This window comes from Lonchura striata, chromosome 1 (assembly GCF_046129695.1).
Source record: "Lonchura striata isolate bLonStr1 chromosome 1, bLonStr1.mat, whole genome shotgun sequence".
Lineage (NCBI taxonomy): Eukaryota > Metazoa > Chordata > Aves > Passeriformes > Estrildidae > Lonchura > Lonchura striata.
The window spans coordinates 922,770-943,474 of record NC_134603.1 but is presented as its reverse complement, the minus strand read 5'-3'; the positions used below and the strand labels follow the sequence as shown (position 1 = coordinate 943,474).

Below are 20,705 nucleotides of genomic sequence, written 5' to 3'. Positions count from 1 at the left end.
CCCAGGCAGAGCGCCAGCGCTGCCCGCCGCCGCTCCACATCCAGCTGGTTCTGGTCCTGGAAAAACAGGGAAAAGTGTTGGGAAATAATGGGAAAAATATGGGAAAATCTGGGGGAAAAAATGGGGAAAAAATGGGAAAAAAATGGGGAAAAATCCATGGAAAACCCAAGGGGAAAGGCGGCCCAGGCAGAGCGCCAGCGCTGCCCGGGACTGCTCCACGTCCAGCTGGTTCTGGTCCTGGAAAAACAGGGAAAAGTGTTGGGAAAATGGGGAAAATATGGGAAAAATATGGGGGAAAAGTGGGGAAAAAATGGGGAAAAATGGGGAAAAACCCATGGAAAACCCAAGGGAAAAGGCGGCCCAGGCACAGCGCCAGCGCTGCCCGCCGCTGCTCCACATCCAGCTGGTTCTGGTCCTGGAAAAACAGGGAAAAGTGTTGGGAAATAATGGGAAAAATATGGGAAAAATATGGGGGGGAAATGGGGAAAAAATGGGGAAAAAATGGGGGAAAAATGGGGAAAAACCCATGGAAAACCCAAGGGAAAAGGCGGCCCAGGCACAGCGCCAGGGCTGCCCGGGACTGCTCCACGTCCAGCTGGTTCTGGTCCTGGAAAAACAGGGAAAAGTGTTGGGAAATAATGGGAAAATATGGGAAAAAATGGGGAAAAATGGGGAAAAATGGGGGGAAATGGGGAAAAAAATGGGGAAAAAAATGTGGAAAAACCCATGGAAAATCCAAGGGAAAAGGCGGCCCAGGCACAGCGCCAGCGCTGCCCGCCGCTGCTCCACATCCAGCTGGTTCTGCTCCTGGAAAAACAGGGAAAAGTGTTGGGAAATAATGGGAAAATATGGGAAAAAATGGGGAAAAAATGGGGAAAAAATGGGGAAAAAATGGGGAAAAAAATGGGGAAAAGCCCAGGGAAAATCCAAGGGAAAAGGCGGCCCAGGCAGAGCGCCAGCGCTGCCCGCCGCCGCTCCACATCCAGCTGGTTCTGGTCCTGGAAAAACAGGGAAAAGTGTTGGGAAAATGGGGAAAATATGGGAAAAAATGGGGAAAAATGGGGAAAAAATGGGGAAAAACCCAGGGAAAAATCCATGGAAAACCCAAGGGAAAAGGCGGCCCAGGCAGAGCGCCAGCGCTGCCCGCCGCTGCTCCACATCCAGCTGGTTCTGGTCCTGGAAAAACAGGGAAAAGTGTTGGGAAATAATGGGAAAAATGGGGAAAAATGGGGGGGAAATGGGGAAAAAAATGGGGAAAAAATGGGGAAAAAATGGGGAAAAATGGGGAAAAGCCCAAGGGAAAAATCCATGGAAAACCCAAGGGAAAAGGCGGCCCAGGCACAGCGCCAGCGCTGCCCGCCGCCGCTCCATGTCCAGCTGGTTCTGGTCCTGGAAAAACAGGGAAAAGTGTTGGGAAATAATGGGAAAATATGGGGAAAAATGGGGGAAAAATGGGGAAAAAATGGGGGAAAAAATGGGGAAAAAATGGGGAAAAGCCCAGGGTAAATCCAAGGGAAAAGGCGGCCCAGGCACAGCGCCAGCGCTGCCCGCCGCCGCTCCACATCCAGCTGGTTCTGGTCCTGGAAAAACAGGGAAAAGTGTTGGGAAACAATGGGAAAAAATGGGGAAAAAATGGGGAAAAATGGGGAGAAAATGGGGGGAAAAATGGGGAAAAATGGGGAAAACCCAAGGGAAAAGGCGGCCCAGGCACAGCGCCAGGGCTGCCCGGGACTGCTCCACGTCCAGCTGGTTCTGGTCCTGGAAAAACAGGGAAAAGTGTTGGGAAACAATGGGAAATAATGGGAAAAAATGGGGGGGAAATGGGGAAAAAAATGGGGAAAAATGGGGAAAAAATGGGGGGGAAATGGGGAAAACCCAGGGAAAGGCGGCCCAGGCAGAGCGCCAGGGCTGCCTGCCGCCGCTCCACGTCCAGCTGGTTCTGGTCCTGGAAAAACAGGGAAAAGTGTTGGGAAATGGGGAAAATATGGGAAAAAATGGGGAAAAAATGGGGGGGGAAATGGGGAAAAAAATGGGGAAAAAATGGGGAAAAAATGGGGAAAAAATGTGGAAAAGCCCATGGGAAAGGTGGGCCAGGCAGAGCGCCAGGGCTGCCCGGGACTGCTCCACATCCAGCTGGTTCTGGTCCTGGAAAAACAGGGAAAAGTGTTGGAAAAATGAGAAAAATGGGGAAAAAATGGGGAGAAGCCAAGGGAAAAACCCAAGGAAAAAGGTGGGGAAAACATGGGAAAAATGGGGGGAAATATCATAAAAGGTGGGAAAACACAGGGGAAAGAGTGGGAAAATGGGGGGAAAAATGGGAAAAATGGGAAAAATATGGGGGCAAATTGGGGAAAATGGGAAAAATATGGGAAAAGGTGGGGGAAAAATATGGGAAAAGGGGGGAAAACATCAGAAATGTAGAAAAACATAAGGGAAAATGTGGGAAAAACAGGGGAAAACAGGGAAAAATTGAAAAAATGGGAAAATGTGGGAAAAAGAAGGGAAAAACGAGGGAAAACAGGGAAAATGTGGGAAAAAATGAGGAAAACAGAAAAACATGGGGAAAATGTGGGAAAAGCAGGGAAAAACAGGGGAAAAGATGGGAAAAATGAGGGAAAGCAAGGAAAAACAGGGAAAAGGTGGGAAAAAATGGGAAAACATGGGAAAAATGAGGGAAAACAGGGAAAAGGTGGGAAAAACAGGGAAAAACATGGGAAAAATGAGGGAAAACAGGGAAAGATATGGAAAAAACACGGAAAAACATGGAGAAAACGGAATTCCAGATTCGTGGAATTGTTGGAATTTCTGGAATTTTGGGATCACGGAATCCCAGATTCATGGAACTCCGGATTCATGGAATTGCGGAATTCCAGAATGACGGGATTTGTGGAAAGCTGGGATTTTTTTGGGATCACGGAATTCCCAAGAAAAGAACAGAATATTCCAAGGGAACCGTGTTAAAAATCCTCCTGAAATCCTGGAATTCCAAGGAAGGGATGGAACATTCCCCCAAAATCCCCCTCGCCATTCCCGTTTTTCCCATTTTTCCCGAGAATCCGCCGGGAATTCCCACCTTGAAGATGCCGAAGAATCCCTGGGATTTCCTGCAGGCGTCGGATTGCTCAAATTCCTCCAATTTTTCCAACGTTTCTTCCGGGTGGCTCCGGGCGCAGATCCCGAAGCAGGAAGCCAAACCCTGCGGGAATTCCGGGAATGAAACCCCACAGAATTCCCGGATTTTTCCCCCAACGTTTACTCCCAGCTCCTGGGCTGCGCCAGCCAAGGGAATTCCCGCTTGGAATTCCAGGAATTCCAGGATTTTCGGGCAGGAATTCCTGCCTGGGAAGGGCTGGGATGGAATTCCCGAGGAATTTTGGTGGCAGTCCGTGGAATTCCAGGATTTTAGTTGGAATTCCCACAGAATTCCGGGGTTTTTAGAAGAGGATTCCTTGAAATTCCAGGATTTTAGTTGGAATTCCCACAGAGTTCCGGGATTTTAGAAGAGGATCCATGGAATTCCAGGATTTTAGCCCAGAATCCCAGGGAATTCCAGGCTTTTAGCTGGAATTCCCACAGAATTCCAGGATTTTAGAAGAGGATCCATGGAATTCCAGGATTTGGGCTGGGATTCCAAGGTTTAGTCAGGAATTCCTTGGAATTCCAGGATTTTAGATGGATTTCCACAGAATTCCAGGATTTTAGTTGTGACTCCAAGGAATTCCAGGATTTGAGCTGGGATTCCAAGATTTTAGTCAGGATTCCTTGGAATTCCAGGGTTTTAGTTGGGAATCCCAAGGAATTCCAGGATTTTAGAGAGATTCCTTGGAATTCCAGGATTTTAGTTGGGATTTCTTGGAATTCCAGGATTTTAATTGAGGTCCCAAAGAATTCCAGGATTTGAGCTGGGATTCCAAGATTTTAGTTAAGGCTCCTTGGAATTCCAGGATTTTAGTTGGGATTCCCCAGAATTCCGTGATTTTATCCACGATTCCTTGGAATTCCATTATTTTAGATGTGATCCCACAGAATTCCAGGATTTTAGCCCAGAATCCCAGGGAATCCCAGGATTTTAGAGAGATTCCTTGGAATTCCTTTGTTTTAGTTGTGATCCCACAGAATTCCAGGATTTCAGTCAGGATTCCTTGGAATTCCAGAACTTTAGTAAGGATTCTCTTGGAATTCCATGATTTTTATCCATGATTCCTTGGAATTCCATTACTTTAGTTGTGATCCCAAAGAATTCCAGGATTTTAGCTGGAATTCCATAATTTTATCCACCATTTCCCCAGAATTCCATCATTTTATCCACCATTTCCCCGGAATTCCATCATTTTATCCACTATTTCCCCAGAATTCCATCATCTTATCCACGATTTCCCCGGAATTCCATCATTTTATCCACTATTTCCCCAGAATCCCATCATTTTATCCACTATTTCCCCAGAATTCCATCATTTTATCCACGATTTCCCCGGAATTCCATAATTTTATCCACCATTTCCCCGGAATTCCATCATTTTATCCAGTATTTCCCCAGAATTCCATCATTTTATCCACGATTTCCCCGGAATTCCATCATTTTATCCACCATTTCCCCAGAATTCCATCATTTTATCCACCATTTCCCCGGAATTCCATCATTTTATCCACCATTTCCCCAGAATTCCATCATTCTATCCACCATTTCCCCAGAATTCCATCATTCTATCCACCATTTCCCCAGAATTCCATCATTTTATCCACCATTTCCCCAGAATTCCATCATTTTATCCAGTATTTCCCCAGAATTCCATCATTTTATCCACGATTTCCCCGGAATTCCATCATTTTATCCACCATTTCCCCAGAATTCCATCATTTTATCCACCATTTCCCCGGAATTCCATCATTTTATCCACCATTTCCCCGGAATTCCATCATTCTATCCACCATTTCCCCAGAATTCCATCATTCTATCCACCATTTCCCCAGAATTCCATCATTCTATCCACCATTTCCCCAGAATTCCATCATTTTATCCACCATTTCCCCAGAATTCCATCATTTTATCCACCATTTCCCCAGAATTCCATCATTTTATCCACCATTTCCCCGGAATTCCACACTTCCCCCCCCCCCCCCCTCAGGAAATCCCAATCCCAGCCCTCTCCCAACCCCGACATTCCCAGGAATTCCCGGGAAGAGCGGCCCCACGCCTTCGCCAGGAGGGAACCCCCCCGGAATTCCCGGAATTCCCGGAATTCCCGGGGATCCCTCACCTCCCGCTCGGCCTCTTCCTGGTACTGGGCGTTTTCCAGGAGCTCCTGGAGCTGCCTCCGGACCAGCTCCTTCCCGGGCCACAGCCCCAGCGCCGTTCCCATGGATCTGTAGAGGAAATCCTGGAAAAAAAAACCGGGAATTCCAGCGGGAAACGGCCGGGAGGAGGCGGGAAACATTCCCGGATTTTCCCCGGCCTCACCTTCTCCGCCGCGGATCCGTCGGCGTCGCGGAGCTGCCGGAACGTCTCCGCCACCAAGGGGCAAATCCAGGATTTATCCGGGATGGAGCTCAGGGATTCCCGGAAAAACTGGGATGGGCAACGGGCGGTTGGGAATTCCGGGAATTCCAGTCGAGAATTCCAGCCGGGAATCCCGAGCCCCCCGCGTCCCCACGGCAAAGCGACGGCGCTTGGAATTCTGCTTTTCCATCCCAAAATCCCATGGAAAAATCCCTTTGGAATTCTGGTTTCCCATCCCAAATTCCCATGGGAAATCCCTTGGGAATTCTGGTTTCCCATCCCAAATTCCCGTGGAATTCTAAGAACCCTTTGGAATTCTGGTTTTCCATCCCCAAATTCCCATGGAAAGCTGCCAACCCTGTGGAATGCCAAATTCCCACCCCAAATTCCCACAGAATTCTCTGGATCCCTTTGGAATTCTGGTTTTCCATCCCGAATTTCCTTTGGAATCCTGGTTTCCCATCCCCAGATCCCTTTGGGAATCCGGAATTCCCAGGAAACGCCGCCCTGGCCCCTTTTCCCTCGGGATCCCGATCCCGGATTTCCCCCAGCTCCGAAGGCTCCTCCCTCCCCAGTTCCATGGGGAAAATTCCCTGGATTTGAGTTCTTCCCGCCCTTTTCCCAACCCCTGATCCCTTTTCCAGAGCCAAAATCCCGGGAAAAGCTTCCCGGAATTCCCGGATCCGCACCTGGAGCAGCTTCTCCTCCCACTCCTGCTGGTCCAGGGACTCCTCGGTGTTCTCTGGGGGAAAATCGGGATTTTGGGAATTCCCAGGGACCCGGGAATGTGGGGAGAATTCCCCAGGGAAAAGGTTTGGAAAAACTGGGAAAAATGCCCGCGTGGGAAAAGTGGGAATTCTGCTGGGTCTGGGATCAGAGGGATTTGGGAGAAGATTCCCGGAGAAAACGGAGTGGGGAGTGGATCCCAGAAATCCCACAAATCCCAAAAATTCCACGGATCCCATCCCATTATCCCACAAATCCCATGGATTCCAAGAATCCCACAAATCCCATAAATCCCATGGCTCCCATCCCCAAAATCCTATAAATCCCACAAGTCCCATTTTCCCTTAGATCCCATCCCATAAATGCCATTAATCCCACAAATCCCATGGATCCCATGGATCCCATGGATCCCATCATCCCATAAATCCCACAAATCCCATCCCAAAAATCCCATCAATCCCATTATCCCATTTTCCCAATGGATCTCAGGCCATAAATCCCATAAATCCCAAAAATCCCATCCCAAAACTCCCATTATCCCCTTCTCCCATGGATCCCATCCCAAAAATCCCATAAACCCATAAATCTAATAAATCCCAGATTCCCATGGATCCCAAAAATCCCAAAAATTGTATAAATCCCATTTTCCCATGGATTTCATCCCACAAATCCCATAAATCCCAAAAATCCCATAAACCCCACCAATCCCACCTTCCCATGGATTTCATCCCACAAATTCCATAAATCCCATAAATCCTCCAAATCCCCCAAATGCCAAAAATCCCATAAATCCCACGAATCCCAGAAAATCCCACAAATCCCATTTTCCCATGGATCTCATCGCACAAATCCCATAAATCCCACAAATCCCCAAAATCCCCAAAATCCCAGAAAATCCCCCAAATCCGGGCGAGCCTCCCCGGAATCCCCATCCCGAATCCTGCCCCGGCCCCGTTCCCGCCCTTCCCTTCCCGGGTTTTTTGGGATGGGGAAATTCCCGGGGTGGGAATTTCGGGGCCCTCTGGGGGTTTCCCGACCTTGCAGGAGCCGCAGGAGTTTGGGAATTTCGGAATTCCAGGATTCCCGCAGCTCCGGCGGGACGAGGCGCAGCTCCCGGAGCAGCTGCAGCGCCGGCGCCCCGCGGCCGCCGCCCGCCCACGGCCGCCACGAGACCGCCTGGAAAAACGGGAATGGGAACGGGAACAACGGGGAAAATGGGAAAAACGGGAACAACGGGGAAAACGGGAAAAACGGGAAAAACGGGAAAAACGGGAATGGGAACAACAGGGAAAACGGGAACAACGCCCGCCCACGGCCACCACGAGACCGCCTGGAAAAACGGGAATGACAACGGGAACAACGGGAACAACGGGAACAACGGGAACAACGGGAACAACGGGGAAAACGGGAACAACGCCCGCCCACGGCCGCCACGAGACCGCCTGGAAAAACGGGAATGACAACGGGAACAACGGGGAAAATGGGAAAAACGGGAACAACGGGAACAACGGGAACAACGGGAACAATGGGAACAACGGGAATGGGAACAACGGGAACAACGGGAATGAGAACGGGAACAACGGGGAAAACGGGAATGGGAACAACGGGAACAACGGGAACAACGGGGAAAACGGGAACAACGGGAACAACGGGAATGGGAACAACAGGGAAAACGGGAACGGGAACAACGGGAATGGGAACAACAGGGAAAACGGGAAAAACGGGAAAAACGGGAATGAGAACGGGAATAAGAACGGGAACGGGGAAAATGGGAACGAGAACGGGAATGAGAACAGGGATGGGAATGAAAACAATGGGGAAAACGGGAATGAGAACGGGAAAAACGGGAACGGGAATGAGAACGGGAACGGAAACGGGAATGAGAACGGGAATGAGAACGGGAAAAACGGGAACGGGAACAACAGGGAAAACGGGAACGAGAACGGGAATGAGAACGGGAATGGGAATGAAAACAACGGGGAAAACAGGAATGAGAACGGGAAAAACGGGAATGAGAATGGGAAAGAGAACGGGAAAAACGGGAACGGGAACGGGAATGAGAACGGGAATGGGAACAACAGGGAAAATGGGAACGGGAACAACAGGAAAAACGGGAATGAGAACGGGAAAACGGGAATGAGAACAGGAAAAACAGGAATGAGAACGGGAATGGAAACGGGAACAAGAACGGGAATGAGAACAATGGGGAAAACGGGAATGGGAACGGGAACGAGAACGGGGAAAATGGGAATGAGAACGGGAATGGGAACAACAAGGAAAACGGGAATGAGAACGGGAACGGAAACGGGAATGAGAACGGGAAAAACGGGAATGAGAACGGAAATGAGAACGGGAATGAAAACAACGGGGAAAACGGGAATGAGAACGGGGAAAACGGGAATGGGAACGGGGAAAACGGGAATGAGAATGGGAATGAAAATGGGAAAAGACGGGAATGAAAATGGGGGGAAAAACAGGAAAAAGGGGAATGAAAACGTGAAAAACGGGGGGAGAAACGGGAAAAACGGGACTGAAAACCACCTGGGAAGGACAGTGGAAAAATGGGGTGAAAAATGGGAGAAACGGGAAAAATGGGAGTGAAAAACAGGAAAAATTGGGAATAATGGGAATGAAAACCGCCTGGGAATAACGGCACCGGAAAAACGGGAATGAAGAACGGGAAAAACGGGAATGACATCAGGAAAAATGGGAATGAGATCGGGAAAAATGGGAATCACATTGGGAAAAACGGGAAAATTTGGAATAATGGAAATGAAAACTGCCTGGGAACAACGGTGGCGGAAAAATGGGGTGAAAAACGGGAATGAGATCGGGAAAAGCGGGAATGAGATCCAGAAAAACGGGAATGATGTTGGGAAAAAAAAGGGAAAATCAGAAATAATGGGAATAAAACCCGCCTGGGAATAATGGCGGGAAAAATGGGGTGAGAAATGGGAAAACCGGGAAAAATGGGAATGAAAACTGCCTGGGAATGACAATGGGAAGAGTGGGAGTGAAAACTGGGAATAACGGGAATGACATCAGAAAAAAATGGGAAAATCAGAAATAACGGGAATAAAACCCACCTGGGAAGGATGGCGGGAAAAACGGGAATGGCATCGGGAAAAACGGGAAAATCAGAAATAATGGGAATAAAACTTGCCTGGGAATAACGGCGGCGGGAAAAAGGGGAAAAATGGGAATGAAAATGGGAATAACGGGAATGAAAACTGCCTGGGAATAACAACAGGAAAAACGGGAATAATGGGAAAAATGGGAATGAAAGCTGCCTGCGAAATGGGAAAATTCCCACAAAAATTCCCCCAAAATTCCGGAAAATTAAAAAGAACTCCCTGTAAAATTCCTATAAAATCCCCAGGAAATTCCTGGAAAATTTCCATAAAATTCTGGGAAAATTACCAAGAAACTCCCATAAAATCCCAGGAAAATCCCTGGAAAATTCCCAGAAAATTGCCATGAAATTCCCATAAAACTCATGATAATTCCCAGAAAAATCCCACCAAAATTCCTGAAAAATCTCTTAAAATCCCCAGAAATTCCTGTAAAATTCCCAGAAATGTTCCTGAAAATTCCCACCAAAATTCCTGAAAATTAAAAAAAAAAATCCTGTAAAATTTCAATTAAATTGATGGAAAGTTTCCAGAAAATTCTCATAAAAATTCCCAGGAAATTCCTGAAAAATTCCTATAAAATTCCCATAAAATTCTGGGGAAATTCTCAGGAAATTCCCGTAAAATTTCCATTAAAAATTCCCATAAAAATTCCCCAAATCTCACCAGGAGCCTCACGGTCAGGGCTTGCGGGGAAGGCAGATTTTCTGGGAAAAGAAGAAAAACAGGAAAAAAATTCAATCCCGGGATATTCCCAACCCCATTCCCGAGTTCCCGAGGATTCCCCGGGATTTCCCAGGGATTTCCCAAACTGTTCCTGGGGATTTCCAGAACTTTTCCCAGGATTTCCTGAGCTTTTCCCAAGCTTTTCCCAGGATTTCCTGGAGATTTCCCAAGCTTTTTCCAGGATTTCTCATTGATTTCCCGGGGATTCCCCAGGGATTTCCTGAGCTTTCCTCGAGCTTTTCCCAAGTTTTCCCAGGGTTTCCTGAGCTTTTCCCAAACTTTTCCCAAACTTTCCCTGAGCTTTTCCCAAGCTTTTCCTGGGGATTCCTAGAACTTTTCCCGAGCTTTTCCCAAGCTTTTCCCAGGGATTTCCCGGGGATTCCCCGAGCTTTCCCCGAGCTTTTCCCAGGGATTCCCCGAGCTTTTCCTGAGCCTGTCCCGAGCCTGTCCCGAGATTCCCGAGCCGTTTCCCGGGATTCCCGAGCCTGTCCCGGGATTCCCGAGCCTGTCCCGGGATTCCCGAGCCTCTCCCGGGATTCCCGAGCCTGTCCCGGGATTCCCGAGCCTTTCCCGGGATTCCTGAGCCTTTCCCGGGATTCCCGAGCATTTCCCGGGATTCCCGAGCCTGTCCCGGGATTCCCGAGCCTTTCCCGGGATTCCCGAGCCTGTCCCGGGATTCCCGAGCCTGTCCCGGGATTCCCGAGCCTGTCCCGAGCCTTTCCCGGGATTCCCGAGCCTGTCCCGGGATTCCCGAGCCTGTCCCGGGATTCCTGAGCCTGTCCCGCATTTCCCGGGATTCCCGAGCCGTTTCCCGGGATTCCCGAGCCTTTCCCGGGATTCCCGAGCCTGTCCCGGGATTCCTGAGCCTGTCCCGCATTTCCCGGGATTCCCGAGCCGTTTCCCGGGATTCCCGAGCCTGTCCCGGGATTCCCGAGCCTGTCCCGGGATTCCCGAGCCTGTCCCGGGATTCCCGAGCGTTTCCCGGGATTCCCGAGCCGTTTCCCGGGATTCCCGCTCCGTACCGTGCTCCCGGGGGCCGTGCCGGGCCAGGCGGGTCAGGCTGCGGCACAGCGGCGCCAGCGCCGGCGCCAGGAGCGGCCGCAGCAGCAGCGGCAGCAGGAACCGCCACAGCACCTGGAACGGGAAAACAACCGGGAATAACCGGGAATAACCGGGAATAACCGGGAAATATAACCGGGAATAACTGGGAATAACCCGGGAATAACGGGGGAACCGCCACAGCACCTGGGAACGGGAACACCGGGAATAACTGGGAAATATAATCGGGAATAACCGGGAATAACTGGGAAATAACCCGGAAATAATGGGGGAATATAACCGGGAATAACCGGGAATAACGGGGGAACCGCCACAGCACCTGGGAACGGGAACACCGGGAATGACCACCCGGGAATAACCCGGAAATAACCGGGAATAACCGGGAATAACAACCCGGGAATAACCGGGAATAACCGGGAATAACAACCCGGAAATAACCGGGAATAACCGGGAATAACAACCCGGGAATAATGGGGGAATAATGGGGGAACCGCCACAGCACCTGGGCGGGGAAATGGAAATATAACCCGGGAAAAACGAGGAAATACCCCGGGAATAAACGGAAAATAACCGGGAGATAGATAACCCGGAAATAATGGGGAATAATGGGGAATAATGGGGAATAATGGGGGAATAATGGGGAATAATGGGGAATAACCCGGGAATAATGGGGAATAACCCGGGAATAATGGGGAATAATGGGGAATAATGGGGAAATAACCCGGGAATAATGGGGAATAACCCGGGAATAATGGGGAAATAACCCGGGAATAATGGGGAATAATGGGGAAATAACCCGGGAATAATGGGGAAATAACCCGGGAATAATGGGGAATAATGGGGAATAATGGGGAAATAACCCGGGAATAATGGGGAATAACCCGGGAATAATGGGGAAATAACCCGGGAATAATGGGGAATAATGGGGAAATAACCCGGGAATAATGGGGAATAACCCGGGAATAATGGGGAAATAACCCAGGAATAATGGGGAATAACCCGGGAATAATGGGGAATAACCCGGGAATAATGGGGAAATAACCCGGGAATAATGGGGAATAATGGGGAAATAACCCGGGAATAATGGGGAATAACCCGGGAATAATGGGGAATAATGGGGAATAATGGGGAAATAACCCGGGAATAATGGGGAATAACCCGGGAATAATGGGGAAATAACCCAGGAATAATGGGGAATAACCCGGGAATAATGGGGAAATAACCCGGGAATAATGGGGAATAATGGGGGAACGGCCTCAGCACCTGGGCAGGGAAAATAAAAATATAACCGGGGAATAAATGGGAAATCACCCGGAAATAACCAGGAAATAATGGGGAAATAAAGGGGGGAAAATGGGGGAAAAATAGGGGAGAAAAAGGGGGAAATATGGCGGAAAAAAGGGGGGAATATGATGGAAAAAAGGGGGGAATATGGGGGAAAAAAGGGGAAAAATGGGGAAATAAAGGGGAAAATAATGGGGAAAAAAATAGGGGAAAATGGGGAAAATAATGGGGAAAAAATAGGGGAAAATAATGGGGAAAATAATGGGGAAAAAATAGAGGAAAATGGGGAAAATAATGGGGAAATAATGGGGGAAAAATAGGGGAGAGTTTTGGGATTGGGAATTTTGGGATGAAATCCCTCGGGATTGGGAATTTTGGGATTTTTCCTGTCGGGAATTCCCGGAATTTGTATTTTTTGGGAATTTTGGGACTCTCACGTGGCCGAGGCGGGGCACGGTGCTGCTGAGCAGGAGCAGGAAACCCTCGGGATTGGGAATTTTGGGATAAAATCCCTCAGGATTGGGAATTTTGGGATAAAATCCCTCGGGATTGGGAATTTTGGGATTTTTCCTGTCGGGAATTCCCGGAATTTGTATTTTTTGGGAATTTTGGGACTCTCACGTGGCCGAGGCGGGGCACGGTGCTGCTGAGCAGGAGCAAGGTGCTGACGCCGGCGCTCCGGACGTCGGCGCTCGTCGGATCCTCGGGATTTTCCTCCGGAATTCCGGGGGGCTGGGGAAAAACAGGGAGGAATTCCCAAAAAAAATGTGAGGGTTTGGGGAAAAAGGGGGAAAAAAGGGGGAAAAAACGGGGAAAAAAGGGAAAAACAGGGAGAAAAAGGAGGAAAGGAGAGAGGGATGTGGAAAAATGGGAAATATGGGGGGAAATGAGAGGAAAATGGGAAAAAGGATGGAAAATTTGGGAAAAGTTGGGGAAAAAAGATGGGAAAAATTGGGAAAGGATTTGGAAAAATTGGGTAAGTTTGGGAAAAGGGTGGGAAAAGTTGGGGGAAATGGGGAAAATGGAGAAAAGGATGGGAAAAGTTGGGAGAAGATGGGAAAAAATGGGGAAAATGGGGGAAATGGGGAAAATGGGGAAAAGGTTGGGAAAAGTTGGGAAAAGCATGGGAAAAGTTGGGAAAAGGTTGGGAAAAAAGTGGGAAAAGTTAGGAAAAGAATGAGAAAAGTTTGGGAAAAATTGGGAAGAGGTTGGGAAATGGTTGGGAAAACTTGGAAAAATATTGGGGAAAAATGGTGAAAAAATGGGGAAAAGGTTGGGAAAACTTGGGAAAAGGATGGGAAAAGTTGGGAAAAGTAAAGGAAAAAAGTGGGAAAAGTTGGGAAAAGAATGAGAAAAGGTTGGGAAATGGTTGGGAAAACTTGGGAAAGTATTGGGAAAAAATGGGGAAAAAATGGGGAAAAGGTTGAGAAAACCTGGGAAAGGGATGGCAAAAGTTGGGAACAGGATGGGAAAAAAATGAGAAAAGTTTGGGAAAAGGTTGGGAAAAGGTTGGGAAAATTTGGGAAAAGGGTGCGAGAAGTCGGGAAAAAAATTGGGAAATGGTTGTGAAAACTTGGGAAAATAATTGGGAAAAAATGGGGAAAATGGAGAAAAAGGTTGGGAAAAGTTGGGAAAAGGATGGGAAAAGGGTGGGAAAAGTTGGGAAAAGTTGGGAAAAGGGTGGGAAAAGTTGGGAAGAGCTGGGAAATGTGGGAATTGTCACCCCGTCGGCGGGCAGGGCGCACTGCTGCACCAGGAATTCCAGCAGCGCCTCCGCCCCCGGCTGCTCCAGGAAACCGTGGTGGGCCAGGGCCGAGATCAGCTGCACCAGAGCCAGCTTCACCTGGGAAAACGGGAAAATCGGGAAAATCGGGAATTCTGGCGGAGAAACGGGGAAAAAATGGGGAAAATATGGGGAAAATATGGGGGAAAATGGGAATTGGGACTCAGGAGCAGGGAGCAGCTGCACCAGAGCCAGCTGCACCTGGAAAAACGGGAAAATCGGGAAAACCGGGAATTCTGGCGGAGAAACGGGGAAAAAATGGGGAGAAACGGGGAAAAATGGGGAAAAATGGGGAAAAATGGGGAAAATGTGGGGGAAAATATGGGGGAAAATGGGACATTGGGAGTCAGGAGCAGAGATCAGCTGCACCAGAGCCAGCTTCAACTGGGAAAAACGGGAAAATCGGGAAAATCGGGAATTCTGGCGGAGAAACGGGGAAAAAATGGGGAGAAATGGGGAAATAATGGGGAAAAACGGGGGAAAAATGGGAATTGGGAGTCAGGAGCAGAGATCAGCTGCACCAGAGCCAGATTCACCTGGGAAAAACGGGAAAATCGGGAAAATCAGGAATTCTGGGGGAGAAATGGCGGGAAAATGGGGAGAAACGGGAAAAAATGGGGAAAAATGGGGAAAATGTGGGGAAAAAATGGGGAAAATGTGGGGAAAATGGGAATTGGGAGTCAGGAGCAGAGATCAGCTGCACCAGAGCCAGCTTCACCTGGGAAAAACGGGAAAATCGGGAAAATCGGGAATTCTGGCGGAGAAACGGGGGAAAAATGGGGAGAAACGGGGAAATAATGGGGAAAAATTGGGAAAAAATGGGGAGAAATGGGGAAAAAATGGGGAAAATGTGGGGAAAATGGGAATTGGGAGTCAGGAGCAGGGAGCAGCTGCACCAGGGCCTACTCCATCTGGGGAAAAAAACGGGAAAAATGGGAAAATCAGGAATTCTGGGGGAGAAACTGTGGGAAAATGGGGAGAAACGGGGGAAAATGGAAGAAAATGGTGAAAAAATGGGGAAAAACTGTGGAAAAATGGTGAAAATGTGGGGGAAAATGGGGGCAAAAAAAAGGAGAAAATTGGGAAAAAGAGAGGGAGAAACAGGAAAAAATTGGAAAAATGGGAGGAAATGGGAAATAGGGAAATGGGGAAAAAAAGTGTGGAGAAATGGTGAAAAAATGGGGAAAATGTGCAGGAAAATGGGGAAAATTGGGGGGAAAATGGGGGAAAATGGGGGGAAATGGGGAAAAAATGGGGAAAACCAGAAAAAAGGGGGAATAAATGGGGGAAAATGGAGAAAAAAATGTGGGAAAAATCGGGGAAATAGGGAAAAAAAAGGAAAACCTGAAATTCCTGGAAAAACTGGGAATTTTAGGGGAAAAATAGGGAGAAAATGGGGAGAAAAAAGGGATTACAGCCCCCGTGGCGCCCCCTAGGGGTGGGGAAGGGCAGCGGGGTTTGGGATTTTTGGGAATTCTGGGATTTTTTGGGAATTTCGGGATTTTCTGGGAATTTTGGGAATTTTCCGGGAATTTTGGGAATACCTTGTTGCTCTCGTCCTGCAGAGGGACTTTCAGGGCAGAGAGGATGGAATCTTTCTGCATTTCCATCTGGGAAGCTGCAAAAAAACGGGAATTTGGGATGGGAAAAATCCCCCCAAAAATAAACAAAGAATTCCACAAAAAAATCCCAAAATATCCCCCAAAAATCCCCAAATAATCCCAGAAAATCCCCATGAAATTCCCAATAAAATTCCCATAAAATCCCCATGAAATCCCCAAATAATCCCAGAAAATCCCCATGAAATTCTCAATAAATCCCCAAACAATTCCTTAATAAATCCCAAAAAATCCCATAAAATCCCCATGAAATTCCCAATAAATCCCAGAAAATCTCCCAATAAATCCCATTAAAAAAAATCCCAATAAATCCCCAATAAACCCCATTAAAAATCCCAGAAAATCCCCCATTAAAACCCCAATAAATCCCCAAAAAAACCCCATTAAACCTGCACTGAAACCCCAATAAATCCCCAATGAACCCCATTAAAAAATCCCATAAAATCCCCAATAAATCCCATTAAAAAATCCCACTAAATCCACAATAAACCCCATTAAAACTCCAATAAATCCCCAAAGAACCCCATTAAAAAAAATCCCGTAAAATCTCTAAATAAATCCCCAATAAACCCCATTAAAACTGTCATTAAATCTCCAATAAATCCCCAATAAACCCCATTAAAAACCTCATTAAATCTCCAATAAATCCCCCAAAAATCCCATAAAAATTCCCCCAATAACCCCCAATAACCTCAAAAAAATCCCCAATAAATCCCATAAAAAACCCAATAAATCCCCAATAAATCCCATAAAAATTCCCCAATAAATCCCCAATAAATCCCCAATACATCTCCTAAAAAACAAAAAAACCCCAATAGATCCCAAATAAATCCCATAAAAAACCCAATAAATCTCCAATAAATCCCAAAAAAATCTCATAAAAAAGCCCAAATAACTCCCAATAGATCCCAAATAAATCCCATCAAAAACCCCAATAACCCCCAATAAATCCCCTAAAAAAGACCCCAAAAACCCCATTAAAAACACATTAAACCCCATTAACCCCATTAACCCCATTAAAACCCCAATTAAACCCATTAACCCCATTAAACCCCATTAAACCCCAATTAACCCCATTAAAAACCCCATTAAAAACCCCATTAAAAACCCCATTAAAACCCCAATTAACCCCATTAAACCCCATTAAAACCCCAATTAACCCCATTGACCCCATTAAACCCCATTAAAACCCCAATTAAACCCATTAAACCCCAATTAACCCCATTAAATCCCCATTAAACCCCATTAAACCCCATTAAAACCCCAATTAACCCCATTAAACCCCATTAAACCCCAATTAACCCCATTGACCCCATTAAAAACCCCATTAAAAACCCCATTAAAAACCCCATTAAACCCCATTAAAACCCCATTGACCCCATTAAACCCCATTAAACCCCAATTAACCCCATTAAACCCCAATTAACCCCCGTTAAAACCCCATTAAAACCCCAATAACCCAAATTAACCCAATTAAAGCCCCAATTAACCCCATTAAACCCCCATTAAACCCCATTAAAGCCCCAATTAACCCAATTAACCCCATTAAAAACCCCATTAAACCCCATTAAAACCCCAATAACCCCAATTAACCCCATTAAACCCCAATTAACCCCATCAAACCCCAATTAACCCCATTAAAGACCCCAATTAACCCCATCAAACCCCAATTAACCCCATTAAAGACCCCAATTAACGCCATTAAACCCAAATTAACCCCATTAAAGACCCCAATTAACCCCATCAAACCCCAATTAACCCCATCAAACCCCAATTAACCCCATTAAAGACCCCAATTAACCCCATTAAACCCCATTAAAGACCCCATTAAACCCCATTAACCCCATTAAACCCCATCAAACCCCATCAAACCCCAATTAACCCCATTAAAGACCCCAATTAACCCAATTAAACCCCATCAAACCCCAATTAACCCCATTAAAGACCCCAATTAACCCCATCAAACCCCAATTAACCCCATCAAACCCCAATTAACCCCATTAAACCCCATTAAAACCCCCATTAAACCCCATTAACCCCATTAAAGACCCCAATTAACCCCATCAAACCCCATTAAAGCCCCAATTAACCCCATTAAACCCCCATTAAACCCCATTAAACCCCATCAAACCCCAATTAACCCCATCAAACCCCCATTAAACCCCATTAAACCCCAATTAACCCCATTAAAGACCCCATTAAACCCCCATTAACCCCATTAAACCCCATCAAACCCCAATTAACCCCAATTAACACCCCCATCAAACCCCATCAAACCCCAATTAACCCCATCAAACCCCAATTAACCCCATCAAACCCCCATTAATCCCATTAAAGACCCCAATTAACCCCATTAACCCCATTAAAACCCCCATCAAACCCCAATTAACCCAATTAACCCCAATTAATTAACCCCCTCAGCCCCATTAACTCACGGGCGCTGTTGAGCAGGTGGCGCAGCAGGCGCAGCGCCCCCTGGCGGAGCCGCTCGGAGCCGCCGTGCAGGCGCGGCAGCAGCCAGGCCAGGAGCCGCGCGGGGAACGGCAGCGCTGGGGCGAAAATGGGCAAAAAACGGGAATTTCGGGCAAATTCGCGAGCTTCAGGAGACATTCGGGGCATCCGGGGCAAAAGCAGCGAGTCTGGGGCAAAATCTGCCAAATTCTGGGGCAAATGGACACGATTTGGGGGAAAAAAGAGGGATTTTTCGGGGGAAATACGTGAAGTTTTGAGGGAAAAGAACGGAATTTTAGGGCAAAAAAATCAAGGAATTTTGGGGAGAAATCAGGGAATTCGGGGCATTTGGGGGAAAAGCAGAGGATTTTGGGGGAAATCTGTGAAATTCTGGGGGAAATGTACACGATTTGGGGGAAAAAAGAGGGATTTTTCGGGGGAAATACGTGAAGTTTTGAGGGAAAAGAATGGAATTTTAGGGCAAAAAAATCAGGGAATTTTGGGGAGGAATCGGGGAGTTTGGGGAAATCTGGGAATTTGGGGTGAAAATCCGGGAATTTTGGGACTCAGTTGCGGGGTTTTGGGGAGAATTTGTGGAATTTTGGGGAGGAATAATCAGAGAATTTTGGGAGCAGGATCCGCGCGGGGAACGGCACCGCTGGAACCCGAAAATGGGGAAAAAACGGGAAATTCGGGAAAATTCGGGAGGTTTAGGAGACATTCGGGGCATTTCGGGCAAAAGCAGCGAGTCTGGGGCAAAATCTGCGAAATTCTGGGGCAAATGGACACGATTTGGGGGAAAAAAGAGGGATTTTTCGGGGCAAATACGTGAAGTTTTGAGGGAAAAGAATGGAATTTTAGGGCAAAAAAATCAGGGAATTTTGGGGAGGAATCAGGGAGTTTGGGGAAATCTGGGAATTTGGGGTGAAAATCCGGGAATTTTGGGACTCAGTTGCGGGGTTTTGGGGAGAATTTGTGGAATTCTGGGGAGGAATAAGCAGAGAATTTTGGGAGCAGGAGCTGCACAGGGAATGGCACCGCTGGAACCCGAAAATGGGCAAAAAACGGGAAATTCGGGAAAATTCGGGAGCTTCAGGGGAATTCGGGGCATTTGGGGGAAAAGCAGAGGATTTTGGGGGAAATCTGCAAAATTTTGGGGAAAAGATACAGGATTTGGGGGAAAAAAGAGGGATTTTTCGGGGGAAATATGTGAATTTTTGAGGGAAAAGAATGGAATTTTAGGGCAAAAAAATCAAGGAATTCTGGGGAGGAATCAGGGAGTTTGGGGAAATCTGGGAATTTGGGGTGAAAATCCGGGAATTTTGGGACTCAGTTGCGGGGTTTTGGGGAGAATTTGTGGAATTTTGGGGAGGAATAATCAGAGAATTTTGGGAGCAGGAGCTGCACAGGGAATGGTACCGCTGGAACCCGGAAATGGGGAAAAAACGGGAATTTCGGGAAAATTCGGGAGGTTTAGGAGAAATTCGGGGCATTTTGGGGAAAAGCAGGAAGTTTTGGGGAAAAAATACAGCATCTGGGGAAAAACCAGGGAATTTGGGGGGAAATGTGAATTTTTAAGGGGAAAATAATGGAAATTTTTCCATTGTTTTGGGAAAAATCAGGATTTTTTTGGGTGAAAATACGGGAATTTTGGGGAGAAATGATGGGACTTGGGGTGAAAATCAGGGAATTTTTGGGAGAAATTGGGGAATTTTGGGTGTTGGAGCTGCGCTGGGAACGGAGCAGCTGGAACGGAAAATCGGGAAAAAATTGGGAATGTCAGGAAAAAAATTGGGAATTTCGGGGAAAAACAGGAGGTTTAGGGGGAATTTGGGGGATTTTGGGGAAAATCGGAGGGTTTTGGGGAAAATCGGTGAAATTTTGGGGAAAATATACAGGATTTTGGGGAAAAATCAGGGAATTTTGGGGGGAAATATGTGAAATTTTACGGGGAAATAATGGAATTTTTGGGGGAAATCAGGGGATTTTTGGGGAAAATCTGGGGATTTGGGGGGGAAATCTGGGGATTTGGGGAATGTTGGAATTTTGGGGATTTGGGGAATGTCGGGAATGTCGGGAATGTCGGGAATGTCGGGAATGTCGGGAATGTCGGGAATTTTGGGATGCTCACCCAGGACGGAGAAGCAGCGCAGCAGCTCCGCCTGGTTCCGGCTGCTCGAGGGGACCTTGGGATCGGCCGGAGCCACCAGCTGGGAAAAAGATGGAAAAATCCTGGAAAATCCCGGGAAAATCCCGGGAAAATCCTGGGAAAATCAGGGGAATATCCTGGGAAAATCCTGAGAAAAATCACGGGAATATCCTGGGAAAATCACGGGAAAATCCTGGGAAAATCCCGGGAAAATCCCGGGAAAATCACGGGAAAATCACGGAAAAATCCTGGGAAAATCACGGGAAAATCCTGGGAAAAT

At 47.3% G+C, this 20,705-nt stretch overlaps 1 protein-coding gene across 1 annotated transcript in view; it reads right to left on the bottom strand.

The window, feature by feature from the left end:
* MROH1 (maestro heat like repeat family member 1) overlaps positions 1-20,705 on the bottom strand; it is a 74,940-nt gene that overhangs the window by 38,026 nt on the left and 16,209 nt on the right. Inside the window, exons 9-21 of the mRNA XM_077781500.1 lie at positions 20,408-20,486; positions 18,261-18,374; positions 15,751-15,824; positions 14,147-14,266; positions 13,045-13,155; positions 11,103-11,214; positions 10,021-10,061; positions 7,261-7,399; positions 6,187-6,239; positions 5,459-5,566; positions 5,259-5,378; positions 3,074-3,196; positions 1,876-2,145 (exon numbers count right to left, since the gene is read on the bottom strand). Coding sequence (XP_077637626.1) covers positions 1,876-2,145; positions 3,074-3,196; positions 5,259-5,378; positions 5,459-5,566; positions 6,187-6,239; positions 7,261-7,399; positions 10,021-10,061; positions 11,103-11,214; positions 13,045-13,155; positions 14,147-14,266; positions 15,751-15,824; positions 18,261-18,374; positions 20,408-20,486 — 1,464 coding nt within the window. The remainder of the gene's footprint in view (positions 1-1,875; positions 2,146-3,073; positions 3,197-5,258; positions 5,379-5,458; positions 5,567-6,186; positions 6,240-7,260; positions 7,400-10,020; positions 10,062-11,102; positions 11,215-13,044; positions 13,156-14,146; positions 14,267-15,750; positions 15,825-18,260; positions 18,375-20,407; positions 20,487-20,705) is intronic.